This window comes from Artemia sp. Qi Xiang Cuo, chromosome 21, assembly GCF_049724085.1.
Source record: "Artemia sp. Qi Xiang Cuo chromosome 21, ASM4972408v1, whole genome shotgun sequence".
Lineage (NCBI taxonomy): Eukaryota > Metazoa > Arthropoda > Branchiopoda > Anostraca > Artemiidae > Artemia > Artemia sp. Qi Xiang Cuo.
In genome coordinates, this window is record NC_142814.1 from 45,802,864 (window position 1) to 45,825,057 (window position 22,194).

Genomic DNA, 22,194 nt, shown 5'->3' on the forward strand with positions numbered 1-22,194 from the left:
AAGTTCAGATATTAGATTAATGAAATCATTCTCAACAACATGTTTGAATATGGCCTTCCTGAGTGGAGGTTTTGAAGTGATTAAAACGGAAAATAAATGCCGTTGTTTGTGTAGTTTATTCAATGTCATAATGGCAACTAATAGCTTTTTCTACTGTTCACCGCAAGATATACAGTAATTTCTTTGTCGAAAATATCTGAGACTACACTTAGATCCTCGGGTGGGCTCTGATTAAGATCTAGCAAAATGTAGCCGTAGGGCTTATTTGTCGCCTGAGTATACGCTGACAGCAGAGATTTGGGGATGCCTGGATATATTTTCTTATTGAGAGTTATTAGCGAGCTAGAATCACAACAACTCGGTAGATAATATAGATGGTGCAATTCAAAGCAAGGGTTCTCATACATTTGCTCTGATGAAACAGATTGTGTAGAAATAGGGTTATGGAAATGTGTTCATGATGAGAGCGAACGGTAAACAGTTGTAGCATTTCCTGTGAGAACTGTTCAATTGATTCAGCCAAATCATCAATAATCAGCCACGAGTTTGGTTCAATACTATTGAAAACATCATGTCCTCGTATGGATTGTATTGGTATGGGTGTGGCAATAGCTTTTATTTGATAGTAGGACTCTTGCCAAATACTATAGCAAGAATAAATTTTCTTTGGTTTTTCCAAAAACATTTTATTACAATTTTGAATTATTTTAGCTAAAAGTGTCGTTTTCCCAGACATTGATGGGCCACAAAGAAACGACCTGAATGGTGTTTTAAATTGATACATAGCGCTGCTGCTGTTGACAACAGTCAGTATACAACTAACTGTAAACCATACTTGTCCAATGAATAAGTAGTAATAATAATAATTTTCCCATAGATCTATCTAGTACAATAACAAGAACAAGAAAAACAATATTTCATTCATTTATTTGACATAAAAACACTTTTCTGTTCAAACAAGAACAACATTTATTAACATAAAAACACTTGTTCAACAAGAACAACATTTATTAACATAAAACTCTATTTGTTCAACAAGAACAACACTATTTGTACAATAACATTTATTATCAAAAACACTTTTCTGTTTAAGAATAAGAAGAACAACATTTATTAACAACAATTTTTTTTGTTCAACAAGAACAATATTTATAATCATAAAAACACTTTTCTGTTCAACAAGAACAATACACACTATTTGTACAATAACATTTATTGTCATATAAAAGACTTTTTGTCCAGCAAGAACACATTTTGTACACACACACATTATTGTACAATATCACTATTTGTACATAAAAAAAACAACAGGAACTTAAAATAGCACAGTTGAACACTATGAATTTAAAAGGATACCCCCTCCGGGCCGAAGGCCGGCCGCGGGCGGGGCCTCCCAATCCCCGGGGCCGCGGGCTGAAAGCCGGCCACGGGCGGGACCCCCACCCCCCGGGGTTGCTGTGGAAAAACTGTATACAATAGTCGCCGTCACTGCTTTTGCTGCTGCTACAGGTTGGGTTAGGTTGGAGCATTTAATTCATGAAAGGTTGGGTTTGATTGTTAACAGGTGAGGTTTAGGTTTGGGTTAATTTAATTTATCCACACCAAGTTGATTGCGATATTCTACACATTCAACCCGGTCTGAAATTCTATAGTTGCCATTGGGGAGTACATTTACACCATTCTCGAGCACAAAGACTTTGTCGGATATACATGACATTGCAATCTTTTTCACTCTAAGAGTATAATTTTTATACTGTAGAGAGCGAATTGCAAGCACTTGTGCTCTAGGCACTAGGCTACTCTCTACACAGTGTCTGTAGACACTCGTGTTGACATTGCTCTTTACAAAATGTGTAGGCTTCCCTTTACACTCCTGCTTTACATCCCCGTGATGAGTTTCAACGCAATAAACTTTAGGACTCGGGAACACCCCATTGGATATCAAATCACTCCCCGTCTCTGATTTTAACATGAGTAGTTGATAGGGGGCCTGAAGTTTCACCAAGTCGGGGTAGAGGGACGGATTCCAGTTCGTGAAATCCATCCGCGAGCTGATGTGTTCCCCATTTTCTAAATCTCCCAATAAATCCCCGGTATTTACTTTTAACAGCAGATAATTTGTGTCCCCATAGTAAACTTGAACCTCCCCCTCCATTGGCCATTGTACCTTGCACACATTGTAAAAAAACGACAACATAGGTGTCTTGGAAATTTCAAGTACTGAACTACCTCCTGCTATATTCTTGTTCAGTACCATATTTCTCTTTTTCCTGTGTAGAAGAACCATGCTTGTCTCTATGCTCGTGAACGATGTAAAATTGGGGTCTGCAATAATTCGTGCACACTCCTGAGTGTGCACGACGTCACAACGAGATCTGTTCCGTACGATTACACACGTTTTTCCAAAGACTGAATTTAAAATGAGCTTGTACATTTCCTTTTTTTTACTGTTTGCCCGAGAGCGTTTATCGACAAAGGTATCGATAAACGTCTTCAAGTAGGGTTTTTTATTGAATTGCAGGACCCTACGGATTTTGGTGATCTTGAAACTATTGTTCACCATCCTGTGCAAAAGCACATGCTGAACAACGATATTCTCTTTAGGGTCCAGATCCACAATCAGTTTCTGCTTAGAGGGGGTCCAGTGCATCCCCATATCCTTAACCAATGATCGATTGTATGGACTCAGTGTGTCCTTGGTCAATGGTTAATTGATACAGGGGAAAACAAAATCTCTGGCTGAATCATGAAGCGCCAATGGAATGTGACGATCAATTTCAATGAACCATCCTTGTGACCCATTGTCCTCAACGGTGTGAAGGTTGGGGATCTCACAAAGATTCTCAAGCCATTTATAGTTCCCACAGGGCAAAGAGTAGTGAGACATTGCCGAGGGATACAACGAGTTCATGTCAAGGAAAACTGCATTTGACCTTACACCTGTGTCTTGCCCGCTCGGATCTGTTGTCAAAACGCGATATCCATGAAAAACATACCCACCCCACATTGACCATTCTACAAAAAGATGTTGATCTACATCAGTTATCAAGCCTATTTCTTCCCTACTAATTTTTAAAATCAAGTCCATCAACAAATGTGGTGTGGAAAAATAATAGCCTATATCTAGTCCAAACTCTGAATAGATTTGATCTGCGTTTTTACAGATAATATGTAACAGAGTTAAAACGTCACTGGCCAAGTAAAGTCTACAATAATCCCACCCATTTTTACAATTACCCTTAGCCCACACCTTCTTGGCAAATTCGTATTCCTCGGCAGTGCATTCACTGTTGGCGAGTGAATTATAGAAAGCTTCAATTTGACGTAGTTTCTCCTCGCTTAAGCGAGCGCCAGAAGAGTAATAGTCGTATGCATATACACCTTTAGGGGTCAATAGGTCATACATTTCACTGCCTGAAAAGTGGTGTTTAAGCAAAGGAAAACTATAAAAATTGTCACTTTTCTGCATTTGAATCAATTGACTCAATGCCTTGGGGAAAAAACTAAACGAATCTAAAAACCTGATTTTATTCAGGCAGGTATGCCCATTATTCACTACCTGCCATTTCAACTCCAGAAGCACTAACTTCTCAGCTGATTTGGGGATAATATTATAGGTAAATGAATTGTTTACCCATGGAATATCTACTCCCCCTCCCTCCCTGTGCATACGTGCCAAAGCCGGTAAAATAAATTTTAAATCATAATTTGCATTGTGAATGAAAACTGGAATAAAAAACTGCTGGCTTACATTTACGTTGCATGATTGATGTGCTACCCCTCTAAAATTACTACCCCCTGATGATATTTACTGCCACAAGTGACCGTGGTCTCTGACTTTCCCCTTCGCCCCTCATGTCCCTCTAATCCCTTTCCCCTTATCCCCCTCTTCAAACTCCCCCTTACAAACCCAACAGATTGTTTGATTTTTTGAATCACGAGACGATCCACTGCAGACAACAACATTGGGTAATGGGTGTTTCTCAAACGAGAAATAGCGTCATTTGCAGTGCCAATTAATTTGGTCAGTGCCTTGATCATGCACTTACCCTCATCCAACGTTTCGACTATTTCTAACAACTGCATAGTGTGAGAACTGTCTCTTTGCACATGGGCGTAGGAGACTGCAATGGCTCGATGTTCTTTGATTCGATTTGGAAATCAAGGATCGTTCAGTTCCACTAGCTTCGCCTCACAATCTAAAGAGATTTTATTGCTTTGGAGGAGGGTATTTTGAAAATTTTTAAAGCGTAAAATGGCCCTATCCCCCGAAACCGTTTCCACTGACTGATAGCCATACCGTCTACAATGCTTCATATGATCCCGTAGTTTTAAATCGCTAAGAAATTGGGACAGGCATGTTGGACAGTAGAAACGTACCCCTATTTTCTTACCCTCCCCCAGAACTCTACTGATGTCTGTAATTGGGTTAAAATGGCCAATTGCATTGGGGTCACTAGGTGGTGTGTAAAAAACAACCAAACCCAGTGCTTTACCAATTCAATTGACGGGCTCCTTACTAGGAACACCAACCCCCTTCTTATTAGAGCGAACCCCATCCCCAAATTCAGTTTAATATTGAACCACAGTAACGCCAATATTTAAATGGGCATTGGCCCTTTCAAAAATATCAATGGACTTGAGCGGTACTGGATATTTTCCCTCTAAACATGAAAAATCTACAGGAGGGAAATCGGACCCCAACTTCCCGTGTACAGCCCAATATTCTAAATTTTTCTTTGTAGCGTCATTTCGTAGTGGTTCGAAAGCTGAAATGAGGAAAGCGTACTTGAAATATTTTTGAACTGTTTAGAAACAGATTCGTTGAACGCCCTGACATCCTTCGAAATCTGGATTATATTTTAATTCAATAGCCCTCGGCCCATGCCCCCCTCTTAAAATAAAATCTTTTTTAAATTTAAAAATATTAACGCTTAAATTTTCAACAAAAAGAACCACAGGCCCACTGCCATTTTCGCTATAATTATCGAGATGCGTAATAATGTGGTCTATCCAATCCATAAAAACACCCTCAATATTTTCTAAATGAGAATAGACCACTAGCATCTCGGTATGTACATAATGATGATAAACCTCGCTTTTACCTTCATTTAAATAAAACACCTTTAAAACAATTGAAACCTTAATTGAATCCCTATCCCCCACAACTGAATCTGGTTTCTAATAGTGCACGTATTGTATCTACATATTCATGGACAATTTCTATAGGGTCAAATAAAAATTACCCCCCATAAACGGATTAAAAGGGTCCCCAAAAGTTGCAGTGTAAACTAAAATCGTATTTGAAATTGAATTTGACAGCTGAAAATCCGGAAATGTTATAAATTGGGTATTGTCACGCTCCCCCGCCCCCTCTTGTATATTATCACCAGCCCCTCCCCCACAGTGTTCAACAATAGGGATATGGGAAACCATTTCATTAGTTTGATGTGGAAGAATGTAATTAGTGGAGGGAGTGTTCCCTGTTAATTCTCGGGTAAAATCATCTAAAATCTGTAAGGTGTTTGGTCTGAAGTCCCCCTGCTCAACTGCGCTATTATCAATATTAAAATAATCAGTTACAAAATTATCAATATTATCTGGTTTTTCAAGTGAATTACCATTCCATGGTGAATTGTTGGGGAGGTCCACAGGCGCGACTTCATCTCCAACTGATTAGGACGGGGACAAGGAATAAGGTACCAATACAACCTATAAAAGAAAATAGCTTATTTTCAAAGTGTCTAAATCACCCTATTTTTAAAATTGGTTTATTATTTAAAACGCGATTAGTAGTAGTAGTAGCATTTGGTTAATTCACTGTTCTGAAAGTTCCAACTTAATATAATATAAAGGATAACATAGTAGGTTTTGATTTTGTTCAATAAATGTTGTTCTTGTTGAACAGAAAAGTGTTTTTATAATATTTGTAGAAGCAAGAATAAGCATTTGCTAACAATGCCGTTTATATCACAAAGATTTTACTATTTACTATGAGAAATTATGACCGGAATATAGTGCCTTTTTTGGCTTCACTAAGAGAATTTAGCAGGGTGACTGCATGCACTTGACCTGATTCAAAAGGGAGAACGCTATATTTCCTTTGAGAGAAAATGCCTTTTAATATCTCTGATACACTTTTACTGTGTTGAAAAATAACGAAAAGAAAGGCCTAACACACTTTTACTGTGTTGAAAAATGATGAAAAGAAAGGCCTAAAACAGATGAAAGAAATAGGTAGATATTTTTCTATAACCAGATAGAAAGTAGAGGTAAAAAAGCTTACATTTCCATATTCCGGCTGCAGTATAGTAGGCTTTGATTTTGTTCAAACAACCCCTCAAAAAATGTCATATTAATACTCTATCTACTTTGAAAAAAACCGGGGTCTTTACTTGGTAGTCTAACTCTTCCAGGTCATCTCCTGAGAATAGCCTATTTCAATGTTTATAAACCAATCTACTTTGACCTTACATTCGTTAATGCAAGTCTGTTATTTTCAAGATTTTCCGGAACATACGACAAATGGAGACCGTTAAGTCTCGCATCTCTTATTGAAGCCTTTATTATGCAAATTAGAATCTGCAATTATTTCGAAGTCTAACGGTACAAACTCTAACATTCAAATTGACTGGGGAGAAAATTCATTACCGGAAATAATATTTAAAAACTTACATTATGATTTGAAGCTTGCATATGGAGGGTTGAAGGAGGCTCATTCTCGCCTTGTATAGTCAGCGTTGGTCTGGAAGACCCAGGAATTGCAGCTTGCACGGAAGGCCCCGTAGCTAGACTGGGGCTTGAAGGGTGCGCATTTTTGGCTTGTAATAGGACCACAGAAGGCCCGCAGCATAACTGGGGTTCGAGGGGGCAGCATCTTGTCCGTGTAGGGTGGGGATAGTCACATTCTTACCTTGCTCATGGAGTGTACATGGACCTGAATCCCTCCTGCTTTGTTTTGGGGTCGTGCAAGGGCCAGCATACTTAATAATTGATGGTCTCACAGGGGTTGCCTCTGTGCGCCTTGCACTATTTTCAGGAGGAGGCGCGCATTTCTCATAATTGTCCTTAAAAAGAAGAAACAATTTAGTATTGAATAACTATCCCTCTTTTTACAGAAGAAAAATTAGTACCCCTACACCTAAACTTCAGTGTTGCGTGTCGGAATGACCACATTAGTTTCTTGTCAAAGGGTGTACATGTCTGCACAAAGAAGCCCCCCTTACTGTTCACGCGACGTAATAGTTTGTTTTCACCATACATCGAAGGTGTTAAAAGCGAGGCATTGCTCCTCCCCCCCCCGATATAAACATTGAGCACTCAAAATGGAAGAATCATAATTTAGATAGTTCCGTAGGTTACAAACCCATAGCATAAGTTTCGAACTATTATAAACTAAAGAAACAGGGGGCTGTTTAGATATAGACTTTAAATTAGATAAAAAAAGATCGTTAACCCAGCGAATAGGCCTAAAATTTGCGATCATAGGTAAAATGCTATTCAATTTACGCATAATATAGACTTCATGCAAATCCTAAAGACTTTTCTTTCTCGCCTTGTGTATCAAAGTTAAAAAACCTTAGTTTTCACGCTCCCTCAGGGGAATATAAAAGAAACTTTATCGAAAGAAAGCTAGAAAAATGGAATAATAGCTCTCGTTTTCCTGCGAATCATTTCAAGATGTATCTAAAAAATATGCACTCTAAAGGGCTGTTAGCATCCCCCTCATCCTTTTACATAATCCCCCCCCCGTCCTTTTACATAATGTCCTAAAAATATTTGTTGGACCTTAATTTTGGAAATAACTCGTTTACCTCTTCCATACAACATAGAATTTCGCAAAGCCTGTAGCCTTACAAGCTTAATCAACAGCAATCTCTTTCTGCGTGAAACTGTTTTTAATTTGACGGGAAAAAGTATAATTTTTTTCAGCGGGAGCTTTTGCTATCCAAATTCTTGTATATTTAGCAAAGCCGGATGTACTTTATAGGGTTCAATAGTTACACCTGTTTAAATCTTTGCGGAAATGCTTAAGTCAAGTTAGCGGCATAAATAGAAACAGTATATTAAGGGTTGACAGAAAGTTGGCTGTCACTTTTAGGCAAGAATAAATGTATCAAAAACATAATTATTTCTAATGAAAGAATTAAAGTCGTAAACAGGGGGGAAGGGCGGAGGGGGTTTACATTGTAAAAAAGAGTGTATTTTACGCTTTCTATTGACTATAAACATTATATAGTGGAGTTTGTATGGTGGGGGGAGGGGGTATACCCTGTGTTTGAATTTACTGGAGGGGTGACTATGTAAAATGATTTTATTTGGAAATAAACTAAGAAAATTTACTAAACAGAACTCACATTATAAATCGATGTTGCCAAAGTTTCCAAATCAATAATATCAGATGTATTCTCCATGGTATCTGAAGACTTTATGATAGTTTAACCACAACGTATGTCCATTATATACAAAATCTCAAGGGAAAATTGTGATGTAATGGGAAACCTTACATAACTTCCCTGTTTGGCTTAGAAAGAGACACGTGATCCTGTTCCCCTTTTGTGGATCAATAATTCACCTTCAGATTATGTAATCAATTTCTCAGAAATCTACTTCCCCTCGAGTGGATCAATACATTGCCCCGTTAGAATTCAATGTGCATGTGCAAGCATCGTCCCGGAGTCAATACACCTAGAAACAACAAATAAATCGACCTTGAAAAAGGGGTCATTGACCCGTTAGTGGAGATACATTCTTTTGATAACCGTATTATGTATATCTCGGAGTCGAAAGGGCTTCCCTACTTAGGAACAAATTAGTGCTGATCTATGTTGTATACATATTTTGTTTAACTAATATTCTTTTAATTAAATTGCTTTCAAGTCACTGGTAAATTTAACCCGATCATATTTTCATATAATTTTCTGATTGGCTAAAAAAAAATACTCGAAGAATATTTAGCGCTGCTTTCCTTAAAGTTAGAACACGATATCTTGATGTAAAGATTGTCGAGGCCTAGAGATTTTATGATATTAAATGAATTTGGTGAAAATAAAGAAGATATACTTTATCGAAAGGTTAGTTTTCCGCCAAGGTCACATAATAGTCATATTTGTCAATAAAACCAAAATTAAGCACTGCTGCATTGCCAATATCGTTCCTTGTTTGTAATTTTATAAGTCGGGCTGTATTAAGCTTTCTAATGCATTCTTTATGATCAGTCTTCTGTTGCGCATATTTTTGGAGATTTTTTTCTGAAATTCAAGACAAAGAATATTTGAATCAGCCGTTTCCTATCTATACGATTGAATAGATAGACGAAAAGATTCTATCTTCACTGTAATTTATTTTTTATTTTTCTATGTTATAAATATTTAAATAATTGTTTATAATATATTTAGCCTAATTTTCAGTAAAGCGCAAATGATGCAATGGGCTTTAGAAGATATACGGATAGGGAGCGGGAAAGGGGCTACTTATAGTCCAAGTAGGGAATCTAATTAGATTTTTGCAAATGAAGAGAGGATCTTCCTTTTATCTGTGACTTTCATGGAATGGAAAGAAGTAGAGAATATTGCAATTGAATTATGAACAGTACTGTTTTGGAATTCCTGACAGCATACATTTGCTGCTTCTGGCAGCATTGCAAAGAAGCAGAATTGTCTTTTCTAGCTCTTAGTGACTTTTATCTGGATTTTAGTATATCTTTATTTCTTAATTAAGTCCACCTTTATCGAACATGGTATTGCAACCCTCTAAATACAACTGATTATTGTTCTCGACAGTATTGCAGCGAGACTGATAGCTCAAATTGACCTTTTTTTCCAGGAGCTGAGGCAGAATCTAACTGCCGAAAAAGCGGATATAGAAGAAGAACTAACAGCTTTTGACACCACCCTAGAAAATACATACCGACGAAAAGCCTGTAGTGGATCCTTTGTTGGTATAGTAGATGGCAAATTCTGCCGCAATGGTCAATGGATATTTCTATCAGGATCTCGAATTGGAAAGGCGGAGGACATACAGCTGGAAAACTTCAGACTTTCTAAACTTAAGTTGTATGGAGAACTGTGGAACATTAAATCAGCTGGAGGAAGTGTTGCGGTCATCGAAATTCCTCAATCTACGCATAATTTGGAAACTATGATCAAGAATATCAGGGATATTCAGGACATTTCATTTTCTGTTAACATTTCTATCATACTTGATATCCCAGGGGATAAATTTAAGGGAACGATGGAGTATCTTAAAAGCGTAGAGGCTATGCCTGGACTTGTTGCAATTAATATAGCACTAAATAATGACAGTGAAACAGACCTTATCCGTGTGAATGAAATAGCGGATATTCGATCACATTTCAAATTTCTACTTTTCTCTGTGTCAATTGCTTGTTCCTCTTCTTACAGTACTATCCGAGATTGTGTAATTAGAAATTGTTTGGATGATTTAGATGACTTGATTAATTACTGTTCTTGTTCATACTATAGATCTAGTGGTGATACATGTCCATCATTTAAGTCAAACTTATTTTTATCCAAAAATTTGTTGAAAAAAAATATTGATTTCATAATCTTGAAACATATGGATCCAGATGTGAATATTCAAAAACTGAAGACGGAGCTAGGAATACCTGTGGTGTTTCAAGGGATTATGAAGCCTTCACCTGGTTATTTAAAACAGTTCTCTGGTTTTCTTGTTGATGAATAAGCTTTGGCAAAATCGAATACATTAAAAGTTATTAAATCGGTTAAGGAGGAGATAAATAAATTGAACTATGAAGACAACTTATTTGTTTGATTTTGTATCTATTCTTCTGAAATATTAAAGTTGGATTGACTATTCCTTGTAAATTTGGATTAGTTTGACGGCTGACTGGGCCAGTCAATTGGATTTTTACTCTTTTTAAATGTATTATTTTTTATCTATATCAGCGTCTGATCTTAATACTTTTAAAATTTTAGTCTTTGTACAAAAAGAAAACAACGAAGCACTACAAATAGAGAGAAAGAGAGAGGGAGAGAGAGAGAGAGAGAGAAAGAGAGAGAGAGAGAGCGAGAGAGAGAGAGAGAGAGTGAGAGAGAGAGAGAGAGAGAGAGAGAGTAAGAGCGAGAGAGACAGAGAGAGAGACAGAGAGAGAGAAAAAAGGAAAATATCACCATACAACTATGAACACGTAATATTTTAAAAGTTTTTTCTCTGTTTATTAAAACCACCATCACAGGTAACTTTGGCCAAGTATGAAGATTCTGCAATTTGATACATTTATTGTTATTGAGGTTAAAAGTAAGGATGACCATCTAGTCGTGCCTAAGATCAATTTCAAGCTGAAATTTTGGAAGTGCACCTTCCAGGGAGTTATGAAGTTGGTAGACCCCAGGATAAGAATTTGAGAGAAGCTTTCCAGGAAAAGCTGAATACCAGGTACGTGTTAATTATAGCGACCACACCAATATTTGGACAGCGTGAAGATAGAAAATTATTCTTACTTCATAAAATGCATAATAATTCTAACATATTTTGCCTGCAGTCCCGCTATGCTTTATCCCTCCCCCCCCCCTAATGTGCAAATATGTTATCTCTTCTCGCTAATTGGAAGATTTATTACACGTCAATTTTGTAGGCAAAACACCTTTTCCATACAATTGCGGCTAGGAATTACACCCTCTTGTTCACAACAGATGTTTTGTTAATTATAGATAGAAGCAATTGGCTTTGACGAAATTGATGGATTCTATGCTAAGCTTTAAACAGCCGTCTCTAGACGTTGGACAAAATGGCAGCTTTTTCGAATAACGTTATTTATTAGTAAAAAGATTAATTTTTTGAATAGATACATTTATCACCGATGTGGGGAGGGGGAGTTGGTGTTTTCCATGTTAAATGGGCATAATATGAGCTGAAAAATGAGTATAATTACCGTAATTTGTGTGGGTGTGTGGGTGGGTGGGGTAGGTAATAGAATTATGGTAATATTGAAAGAGACTTAATTCTTGATATTGAGAATTATCCATTTTAATGTTTGTGGAACTTTCAAAATCCAAAATAGGACTGATGTAGAATCTCCTTTCCGGTATCTATTTATAGTGCCCTGGACACAGAGAAATTGTATGGGGGCTTTTATTTATAGTATCCCTCCCTCCCGGACAGAAGGGCATTGTGTGAGGGCTTCTATTTATAGTACCCCTTGGGCAATAAGGCATTGCATGGGGGCTTCTATTTATAGTGCCCTTGGGACAAAGGAAGTATAATACAGGGGATCTGGGTGTCTTCCAGAGAAATTCATTAGACATCTATGACGGTTCTCTCTATACAAAAGTAGCTTCGAATCGCGACAAACCAAATGGAGTCTGATATATTGGGGAAATTTTGGGCTAATATTGGTTTCAAGGAGAATCTTAGGTTTTTAGGGGAGAAGGAAGGATTTTCTAATAGTGAAACAAGATTACGTCATCTATATTAAACCTGGTCACGGAAGCAGGGACTCTCATGGAAATCCTGCGAGGGCTCTCATGGGAATCTGCTAGTGTCGTCATGGAAATCCTATGTGAATCTCCTAGGCCTGTCATGGAATTCCTGTGGGATTCTGCTAGGGCTGGCATTGAATATATTGAGGGAATACTACTAATGCACACATGTAATTAAAAAATATTTGACCAATTATATTACAAAATGAGTCACTACCAGCTGACTTGTTACTAAAAGACTTTTGAGATTAACTACCAAAAATTAAAAACACCATTAAAACATATTCTAAATTTATATTTCACCTGAATGAATTGCCTCGTTTCATATTGTTTTATCTATGAGTCCGAGTTGAAATTCGTGAAGTATTGATTCTGGGACTGTGCTAATTTTAGTTTTAAAACGATGAATTTTACTTCTTTTACTGTAAGTTTTAGTGTAAGTTTTATTTTATTGTAAGTCTCATTTTACTGTAATTCTTATTTTATTTACATATTTTTTGCTGAGGACCGCCCCTGGATGTATGGCCAAAATGTTCATTTGAAGCTTAAGCAAGCTTAACTGTCTTAGAAATCCCCTATTGTTTTACCTGTTGTTTGTTTTTGTGTAGTTTGTTTGTTTTACTTTAAGTATTTCAATGATAATTAAGAGACATATTGCCTACCATAAAGTACAGTACACTCTACGGTAAGTTGCTACGATATTACCTACGGTAGACTACGCCAGTCTACGTACAAAACCGGCAGAAATAAATTCATATAATGATTCGAATTCAAAATGACCAGAAATTTAAAAAAACGACCATACAAAACATAAACACAACAGGTGCAAAAACCAGAATAGATAAAAAAATAAATCTTAAAAAGAGTAAAATAAAATCGAACATTGAAGTTAAACTTAAAGCAAAAAAAAATTCTACAAATAAGAGTTTGGGTACTGTCTTCTGTCCCCTCCCCTAAATGGAAAAGATTAAGGCTTAATGCGTCAATTGTACTTAAGAATTACGTTACAATTGAAAACGAATGACGGTATGAATATTTTCTTTTTTATTTACAACACTAAAAATAAAAATTAAAAAGTCAGTGAAGTAAAATCTTGAATTACGGAGCTACTACGACTTAATATCCTTATGTGTTAGAAATTCAGTTCATGGTCAATAGTTTTTTCCTATTATCTTGATTACTATAGTGATTTATTTTCAATTTTTCTTCGACATTTTAAAAAACAAAATCACACTTTTCAAGATAATGTAGTTTTCAATAAAAAAAAACTGACGCTGTAGGTTTTAGACTTTTGTGGGTAGGGGAGGGGGAAGGGACAACAGCCAAATTCCTGTTGTAGTAATTTTTGCATGTTTTTAAGTTTAACTTGAATATTTAGCTTAAATTTACTTATTTTAAGATTTATTTACTTAACTATATTTGTTAGTGTGATATTTATGTTTGTTAAGATCGTTCGTTTAAATATCTGTTTGTTTTGGGTTTAAGTTATTCTTTGATAGTAATTTCTGGTCGTTTTTGGTTTGAACCGCTACAGGAATTTATTTCGGCTGGTGTTCAGTTTAATGCGGCTATTTACTTTTTTTTCGGTAAATTTGTATTAAATTAATTTTCCTAGCACTTGTCAGTAAAACTCTTTACAGTGTATAAGCTATAATATTTTCAGTGTGTATAACAGGAAGTAAACTTAAAACCGCCAAGTATAGTATAGAAGTCTTAGAAGTGTAAATTTCAGTCCTATGAACTGATTCAAATAACTGACTTCAAATACTTGATGTCCATATAACGAATTTGAATTCCATCACAATGTCTACTCTACAGACAAATATCTAGTATTTTGTCCAACGTTTTAAGCGATTTAAACCCGGGTTCATTTTGTTATATTTGTTTAATAGCAAGGTTAACAAAAAGCTGAAAATCCACTTTAACGTCTTATCTGCAACAAGAGAAGATAAACAAAAGCTAAGAGTATTCATGTCTCTAGAAGGATTTGTCGTCTCCGAAATTTCTTGGAAGAAACATTTTAGTGTTATAGAAATGTTGAGAAATAGTGTTAAAGCCTTGAAATCAATTTTCTTGGTCATAGTACTTTTAAATGAAAATGTAAGGTCAAAGAGTGAAAGCGTTACAACTCAACTTTTTGAAACCACTCCATTTTGGGAGGAAGTCCCTACAAATGAATTTGCTCATTCAGACACAAGTGCTGAAGACAACGAAGGTTAGGACTTTTTTTTATAGAACTTTTATTCCAATTATTAATTTATATATATATATATATATATATATATATATATATATATATATATATATATATATATATATATATATATATATATATATATATATATATATATATATATATATATATATATATATATATATATATATATATATATATATATATATATATATATATATATATATATATATATATATATATATATATATATATATATATATATATATATATATATATATATATATATATATATATATATATATATATATATATAAATTTAAATAATAATTAAATACCATACATTACCATACGTTAATTACCATACACAAATAATTACCATAAATCCATACCCTAGTGATTAAAGAGAACTGGGGTTTACTTGCAAATACCGACTTTAGTTTTTGAGACAGGTGAGTATTTTGTTTTCTTAGGTAGTGACTGGGTCTAAGTTTGACCGTGGCCAGGATGAAACGTAGGTATATTTGTTTTCGACATCAGTATATTTGTATCAATCAATTTGGTTCTGCTGCTCCAGTGGGCCTTTAATTATTGTCAATAATTTCTGTAGTTTAATCAAAACCAGTGAAAACCAGCTTAAATTTTCCGTTTTTTTTCAAATTTTGGGTTTTTGCTAGTAAACTTTAGATCTACTATATATAAATTTTAGTATTCTACATTACCAGATTATAAAAAAAACGTACGTGTCATAAGGTTTAATTCGTTCTTTTACTCTTCATTTCAGATAAACTCTGTATTTGTGCGAATAATGGTAATGGCAACGCATCATTCCTTGATCCATTGTTGACTGAATTCTACAATTGGGTTAAATCAAAGAACACCGCTAGAAGTAAATTTAGCGCTGCTTTCCTTCAGGTCATAACAAAAGAACACGAAATCTTGATGCAAAGCCTTTCCAGGACTAGAAGTTTTTTGGAATCAAATGCATTTGATGAAAATAAAGGAGATTTACTTTATTTGAAGGTGAGTTTTAAGCCAAATACACAATAAGATAGTTTTGTCGTTAAACAGTAAACTAAATTTGAGCGAAAAAAAACCAGACGCGGAGCCAAAACTGTGTTTTGTTCGTAAATTGGTAAGTTGGCTTTATTCAGCTTTTTAACGCAGGTTTTAATAGTAGCCCACCTAAATGCATATTTTGGGGGATTTATTTTAAAGAAAAGGAATTTTAATCAACATTTTGTCCATCTATACACTGCATCTATAGGTAAAGTAGTAGAAAAAATATATAGGAATAAATTAGTAAATATATGTGTCGATAGTGTGATAGTTGAGTTCGATAGTATTGATAGTGCTGCAATCGATTGTGTTGACAGTGTTATATTTGAAAGTTGAGTGTTGATTGTGTTACAGTTGATAGTATTACAGCTGATAGTGTCGATATTTGTGTGTTGATAGTTTTGATATATATATTTTTTTGTGGTCAAAGATGCTTTCAAGTAGAGTTTTTAGCACTTTTATAAAGGTTCCTATTGTAATTAAATGGCCCATTTGTTTCAGTTGCCACTCTTAAAAAAAATTGGGACAAAAAGTCAAACTTTAGCGTAAATAGCAAAGTATTGAGGAGGGGGGAAACCCTTCATTTATAAAATAATTTTCGTTAGTTTTGAGTTTTAATGTTGCTCTTTACTTTCAGTTAACAAATATTTTTTTTATTATTATTTAATTTCTGGTCGTTTTTTAAATAATACCAGTAAATCTGGCTCACTCAGCCGAAAAATACCCCCCGCCCCCCCGCACGGGAACTCCTTCGTGGAAATTTCATCCCTCGTAAAGTGCAAATTCCCTCCAGACAGCTCCATCCCCGCTGAAAATCGTCGCTATTTTGGCTGAAAATCTCCTCCCCGCAAATTTTCTTTCGGACGTTTCAGCCTCGAAAATTCTATTTGTAATACTTTTATTTTAAAAAGACTATATTTCTATTCGGTTTCTAGATCACTTTAGAAATGCCCCCTTTTGTGGAAATTTTACCCCGGAAATCAGAGAACGTGGAAAATAGCCCCCAAATATGTCCGCCGGAAAATCTCCACGTAAATACACACATCCGGGGCAAAATTGAGTTGGCAAGATAATGTTGGCAATAGAATAAACAATTCAAACGAATTTCGTATAGGAATTCTGTCAAATCCCCCCAGTGTAAAATTTCCCCTGGAAAATTCACCTCTCTGAACTTTCCGACCCCAAGAAAAATCCTCTCTATGGAAACCCACCCCAAGCCAAAAATGGCCCACTCCCAAAAATGTCTCTACACTTCCTAATAAAAAATACTATACTTGAACAATGGGCAAATTTCATATCTTATAGGTGTCTCCCCACGGGCTATTGAGGTCTTTTTAGCCCTAACACATAATTATTAGATTTTTCCACTATACTGAACAAAATGACTGTCTCAAAATTTTGATCAGAGAACCTTGGGGAAAAAGGGGGCGTGGGACAGGATCAGTTGCCCTCCAATATTTGTGGTCACAGAAAAAGGGAACTTTACCTTTTACTTTCCGTTCAAATGAACCCTCTTTCGATGTCTTAGGACCATTATTTCGAGATGATCATCCCTTGGGAAAAACAGAACACTCATTAGTGATCTTTCTTCTTGCAAAAAGAGCAAAGTTTCAATATTTTAGGCATATAGGAGCTTGATAATTCTACAGTAGGGTTTTCTGGTACGTTGAATCTGATGGTGTGATTTTTGTTTTGATGGGGCAGATTCAATTAATTTTAGGGGACATTTCCCGCCTATTTAAAAAAACAGGCAAATTTTCTCAGGCTCGTAGTTTATGATGGGTAAAACTAAACTTGATGAATATTATATATTTAGAAACAGCATAATAAGTTAATCCTTTTTTAAGTAGACTATCTTTTGATACCAAAATCCCCCTTTTTAGAGTTTTGGTTACTATTTAGCCGAATCGGTCCTTAATTACAGTTTGTTACTACGAACTGTTTGATTACATTGTGGTTAGTTCAACATACCACAAAAAAAGCCATGAAGTTTTATATTAACACTTCAAGCCGTTCAGTGGATTTTGCAGATATGCCATTTTGACAATATGGTTGAAAAAAGCGTGTCTTGATTATTTGCAACTTGCTCCTCAGTATTTTCTGAGATTTTCACCTTCACACCGTTAGCCTTAGTTGTAGTAGTAGTCAGAGTAGAAATTGCAGAAGTACTAGCAGTAGCAGCAGTATAAGTAGTAGGATTAGTATTAGTACAAAGAGTTGTAGCACTTGTGCTAGTAGTAGCATTACCATGCAGTAGTACATGGTAGAGTACATTAGTACACGTAGTAGTACTAGTACTGCCTTTTAGTAAGTTCAACATCCCCTGAAAGTTTTAATTTAATGCAACAAGCTGTTGCTCTGATATTGCCGATATGCCTTTTTGATAGCATGTATACAAATAGTGTGTTTTAACTTAGTTAAGGAGTTTAGTTAGTAACTTAGTCGGAGCAGAATTAATAATGGCAACAGTAGTAAAAATAGCGTGTACTTATTGCCTTTTGGTCAATTGATCCTCCTCCTAAGCATTCTCTAAAAGTTACAACTTAATACCCTAAGTCATTGCTGAGATACGCCGTTTTAACAATCTACATGGGCTACATGTACATAACGTGTGCATAGTAGTGTGTAGTACATAACATGTACTAGTATCATAGCAGTACTAATAGCCTAGTAGTAGTAGTAGTCGTAGTAGTAGCAGTAGTAGCAGTAGTTGTAGTATTATTAGAAGGGTAGTAGTAGTAGTACTAGTAGTAACAGTAGTAGTATTAGTAGTAGTAGCAGTAGTAGTACTAGTAGTAGTTGTAGCAGTAATAGTAGTGTAGGAATAGTTGTAGTAGTAGTAGTTTTGTTTTAGTGATAGTGGTATTAATAGTTGCGTCAATTGTATGTAAGTATTGCCTTTTGGTCAATTAAACAGCACTCATATGATGCATTAGAGGGGCAGTAGCTATAGTAGCAGCATTAGCGGTGGTAGTAATAATATTAGTAGTAGCAGTAGTAGTAATAGTAGTAGTAGTAGCAGTAGTAGTAGTATTAATAGTAGTAGCAGTAGTAGTAGTTGTAATATCAGTAACAATAGTAGTAATAATAGGTGTGGTAGTACTAGTAGTATTAGTAGTAGTAGCAGTAGTAATAGTAGTAGTAGTAGTTGTGATAGTAGTAGTATTTTAGACAAATTTAGACAAATTTATTCTTATTACTAATAAATTACAAAAAAAACTATATATACACACAACCACCCGGGGAAGGCTCGAAAAGCCTGTTGATGGACGGCTGCAATCCTCTAATTCTCAACCAATAACAAAAAATCATATTTACAAATCTAAAAAAAAGTACAAAAACCCTCTCAAATAACAAATAATACCAGAATTAACTACTCTGTCCCAATAAGTGTTTCTTAAACTTTACTTTAAATAGCTCAATGTGTTCAGCTTCTCGAATGCGAGCTGGGATATCGTTCCAAATAGCTGGAACTAAATACTTAATTCCGAGACCTGCACGTGTGGTGTCTCGGTACTCAGCAACAAAATTATCCACCTCCCTAATCGCATACCTGTGGAGCAAACGATTTACGCGAAAAAATCCGAAAAAACTGTAGGACATATATCATTCCAACATCGATAAGCAGAAACAGCAGCTTGATAATCGTGAAACCGACCAATATTAAGCACTCGTAATTTTTTAAGAAACGACACGGTATCGTCCACATTTTCTATATAATTACCATGAAGACGCACTGTTTTATTTTGAAGAATCTGCACTCTTTTAAAATTTGCATAGAAATTATTAGATCAAAGAACACAACCATAAAAAATATAAGGCACAACAATAGTATGGTACAGTAATACAAGAACTGAAAATGGTAAAACATGCTTTAAACGGCGCAAAATTCCCAGACGTCTAGCAACTTTAGCTGCAACAAGATCATTAGGAGGCCTCCGAGACAAATTACAATTAAGCTGGAAACCCAAATAACGCATTTAATGCATCTGTGACAAAGCCCAAACATTAAAAAAAATCTCTCCATCCACACTTGGCTGCTTACCAACTCTTTTAAATATCATAAAATTTGTTTTTATAACATTCACTGACAAACAACTCAAACTTATAAATACAAAAAAAAACAACTTTAAACCCCATTTCTTTCAACAACAAAACATCAATGGACCGACTAGACACAGTTAGAGCAGTATCATCCGCAAAAGTTGTAATAAAACACTCTGGTAAGTAGAAACGCACTGAATAAACATACACCAGGTACAGAAGTGGTCCCAAAACAGTTAGTTAGTTACCACGAACTCCAAGGGACTGTAGATGTTTGAGTAAAATTTTAAAATCCACTGTATCAAACGCTTTTCTTAAATCAATAAAAATAGTCCAAGGAATTTCACCAAATTCAAAGCATTTATTCACAGTATCACAGAGGGAATGCATGGCATCTGACGTCGAGTGACCTTTTTTAAGGCCTAGCTGGGTTTCACATCCCCGTTTTCGTAGGGTAATCAAAAAGCTTTTTATGCACAATTCTTCCAACAGTTTTGAAAACAGGGGTAGGATTGATATGGGTCTATAGTTTTCAATATCTAGCTTAGAACCATCTTTGTGGAAGGGGGATGACTTTTGTCCTTTTATGTGAATTAGGAAATTCGCCAATTTGAAGGGAAAGATTGATTGTGTGGACGAGGCATGACGGTAAATAACACATCACTGATTTAAAAGTCTTAAAATTAATGCCTTCTGTCCCTGGTGAATTAGATTTGATTGTTTTTACAACCTTCAGAATTTTGTCTTGTACACGGTTGAAATTCAATTTCACTTCTAGTTCCTCTATCATAGAGAAATTCATAGTCCAGGAAGTCATCATTAGAATTCATCAGCCATTCAGCCTGTACATTTTGGCCAATACTTGAAAAAAATTCAACAAATCTATTAGTAATGATCGTTTCATCATTAACAGTTTCTCCTTGAATCAGTAGCGAATTGGGTGGAGCTTCTTTCTTCTATCCTAATAGATCATGAATAACCTTCCAAGCTCCCTTAGTACTATCCTCATTTAAACTCAATTGATTCGCAAAGTGTTCTTTTTTAGCTTTTGTTCTCATCGAGTTTACTTTATTGCGTATAATTTGAACTCTTCCAGTTTTTCGGCCTACTCACTATTTAAATAATCCAAGTACAATTGATTTCTTAAATCTGGCGCTTCAAGAATTTCCGTAGTTATCCAGGGCTTCCTGGGCTCATTCTTATGTGGTTTCAAACATTTCACTTGGCAAGTTTTATGATATAGTGGCTGTATACGATCCCCATCAGACGATCAACTGCACCAGAAGCGTCATCTTTCATATCTAAAATTTCACTAAAATTAATGCTGCTTAACCCTTCACCCAACTTCTGTGAATGCTCTTTAACTTAACGACTGACTCTTCACTTTTTTTAATTCATTTCTTTTTACTCGGCCCCAAGGTACCGATGCGACAACTGGGAAATGGCCTAAACAAGGGTATAGGACCACATTAGCATAACTACGGTCCATATACTTAGAACCAACAAGAATTATATCTATGAGAGTGGCTGAATACGTGTTGGAATATTCACAAGGGAGAAAAGATCATGAGCAAACTTTCAAACTTACCCTTTATCCAAATATCAATATCAGTTGTTACTTGGTAAGACAACGACTTTGAAATCAAACACGCGATTTTCCCTCTATGAAGTGATATCCGGTTTTTAGTCTCTAAACTATAATCTAGAAAAGAAAAAAACAAGAGAGTGTTCCAGACTTAAAACACTTTCACATATACCCATGGGCACCCATAAAGGGGGGCAGGAGGGGGCGTCCGCCCCCCCCCCTCCGGGCTGAATGATGCTACCTTATTTTTATATTTTTGTTCTGAGATTTATATTATGTAGCCTTAAAAGTGCCAATTAGACGAGATTTGCCCCCCCCCCGGAATTCAGCTTATGGGTGTCCATGCATATACCAATAAAACTATTTTTTCCTTAAGAATCAAAGAGAAATTGCAGCACATCCTCATAAAAAGTATGAGGTTTTGAGATTATGGTGACAACAAGTTTGTCGTCACCAAAACCTCTTCTAGACGAAAAGGTTGACTCATTAAATAGTCAAATATAGACGCAGTAAGAGTAAATAAACACACAAACCAAACAAATCTCTCTAAATGAAAAAAAAGAAGAGTAAGAAAATATAAGAAGACTGAGAATCAACAATTTTTGAAAATAAAAGTTGAAATGACCAAAATAGCGAAAGATACACGAACCAAACAAATCTCTCTAAATGAAAAAAAAAGTAACAAAAGAAAATGCAGGACTGAGAATTGACAGTTTTTGAAAATAATAATGAGAATAACAATAGCGAAAAAGTAGTAAGAAAAGGGGTGAAAAAAAAAACAGTACAAGAGAAAGAAAACAAAACGACGAAAAACACCACAAATACTATTTCAAACGCATTCACCATGGGAT

General features: G+C 35.5%; 3 protein-coding genes across 3 annotated transcripts in view; all 3 read left to right on the forward strand.

Annotated features, from left to right (window-relative positions):
• Positions 1–10,851, forward strand: part of LOC148939628 (uncharacterized) — a 28,215-nt gene extending 17,364 nt beyond the window's left edge. The window contains exon 4 of the mRNA XM_089107233.1: positions 9,826–10,851. Coding sequence (XP_088963359.1) covers positions 9,826–10,704 — 879 coding nt within the window. The 3' untranslated portion in view covers positions 10,705–10,851. The remainder of the gene's footprint in view (positions 1–9,825) is intronic.
• The window catches only part of Tim23 (translocase of inner mitochondrial membrane 23), a 294,534-nt gene that overhangs the window by 160,365 nt on the left and 111,975 nt on the right, over positions 1–22,194 (forward strand). The window lies entirely within an intron of this gene.
• LOC148939629 (uncharacterized) overlaps positions 14,443–22,194 on the forward strand; it is a 47,558-nt gene continuing 39,806 nt past the window's right edge. Inside the window, exons 1-2 of the mRNA XM_089106548.1 lie at positions 14,443–14,676; positions 15,440–15,678. Coding sequence (XP_088962674.1) covers positions 14,496–14,676; positions 15,440–15,678 — 420 coding nt within the window. The 5' untranslated portion in view covers positions 14,443–14,495. The remainder of the gene's footprint in view (positions 14,677–15,439; positions 15,679–22,194) is intronic.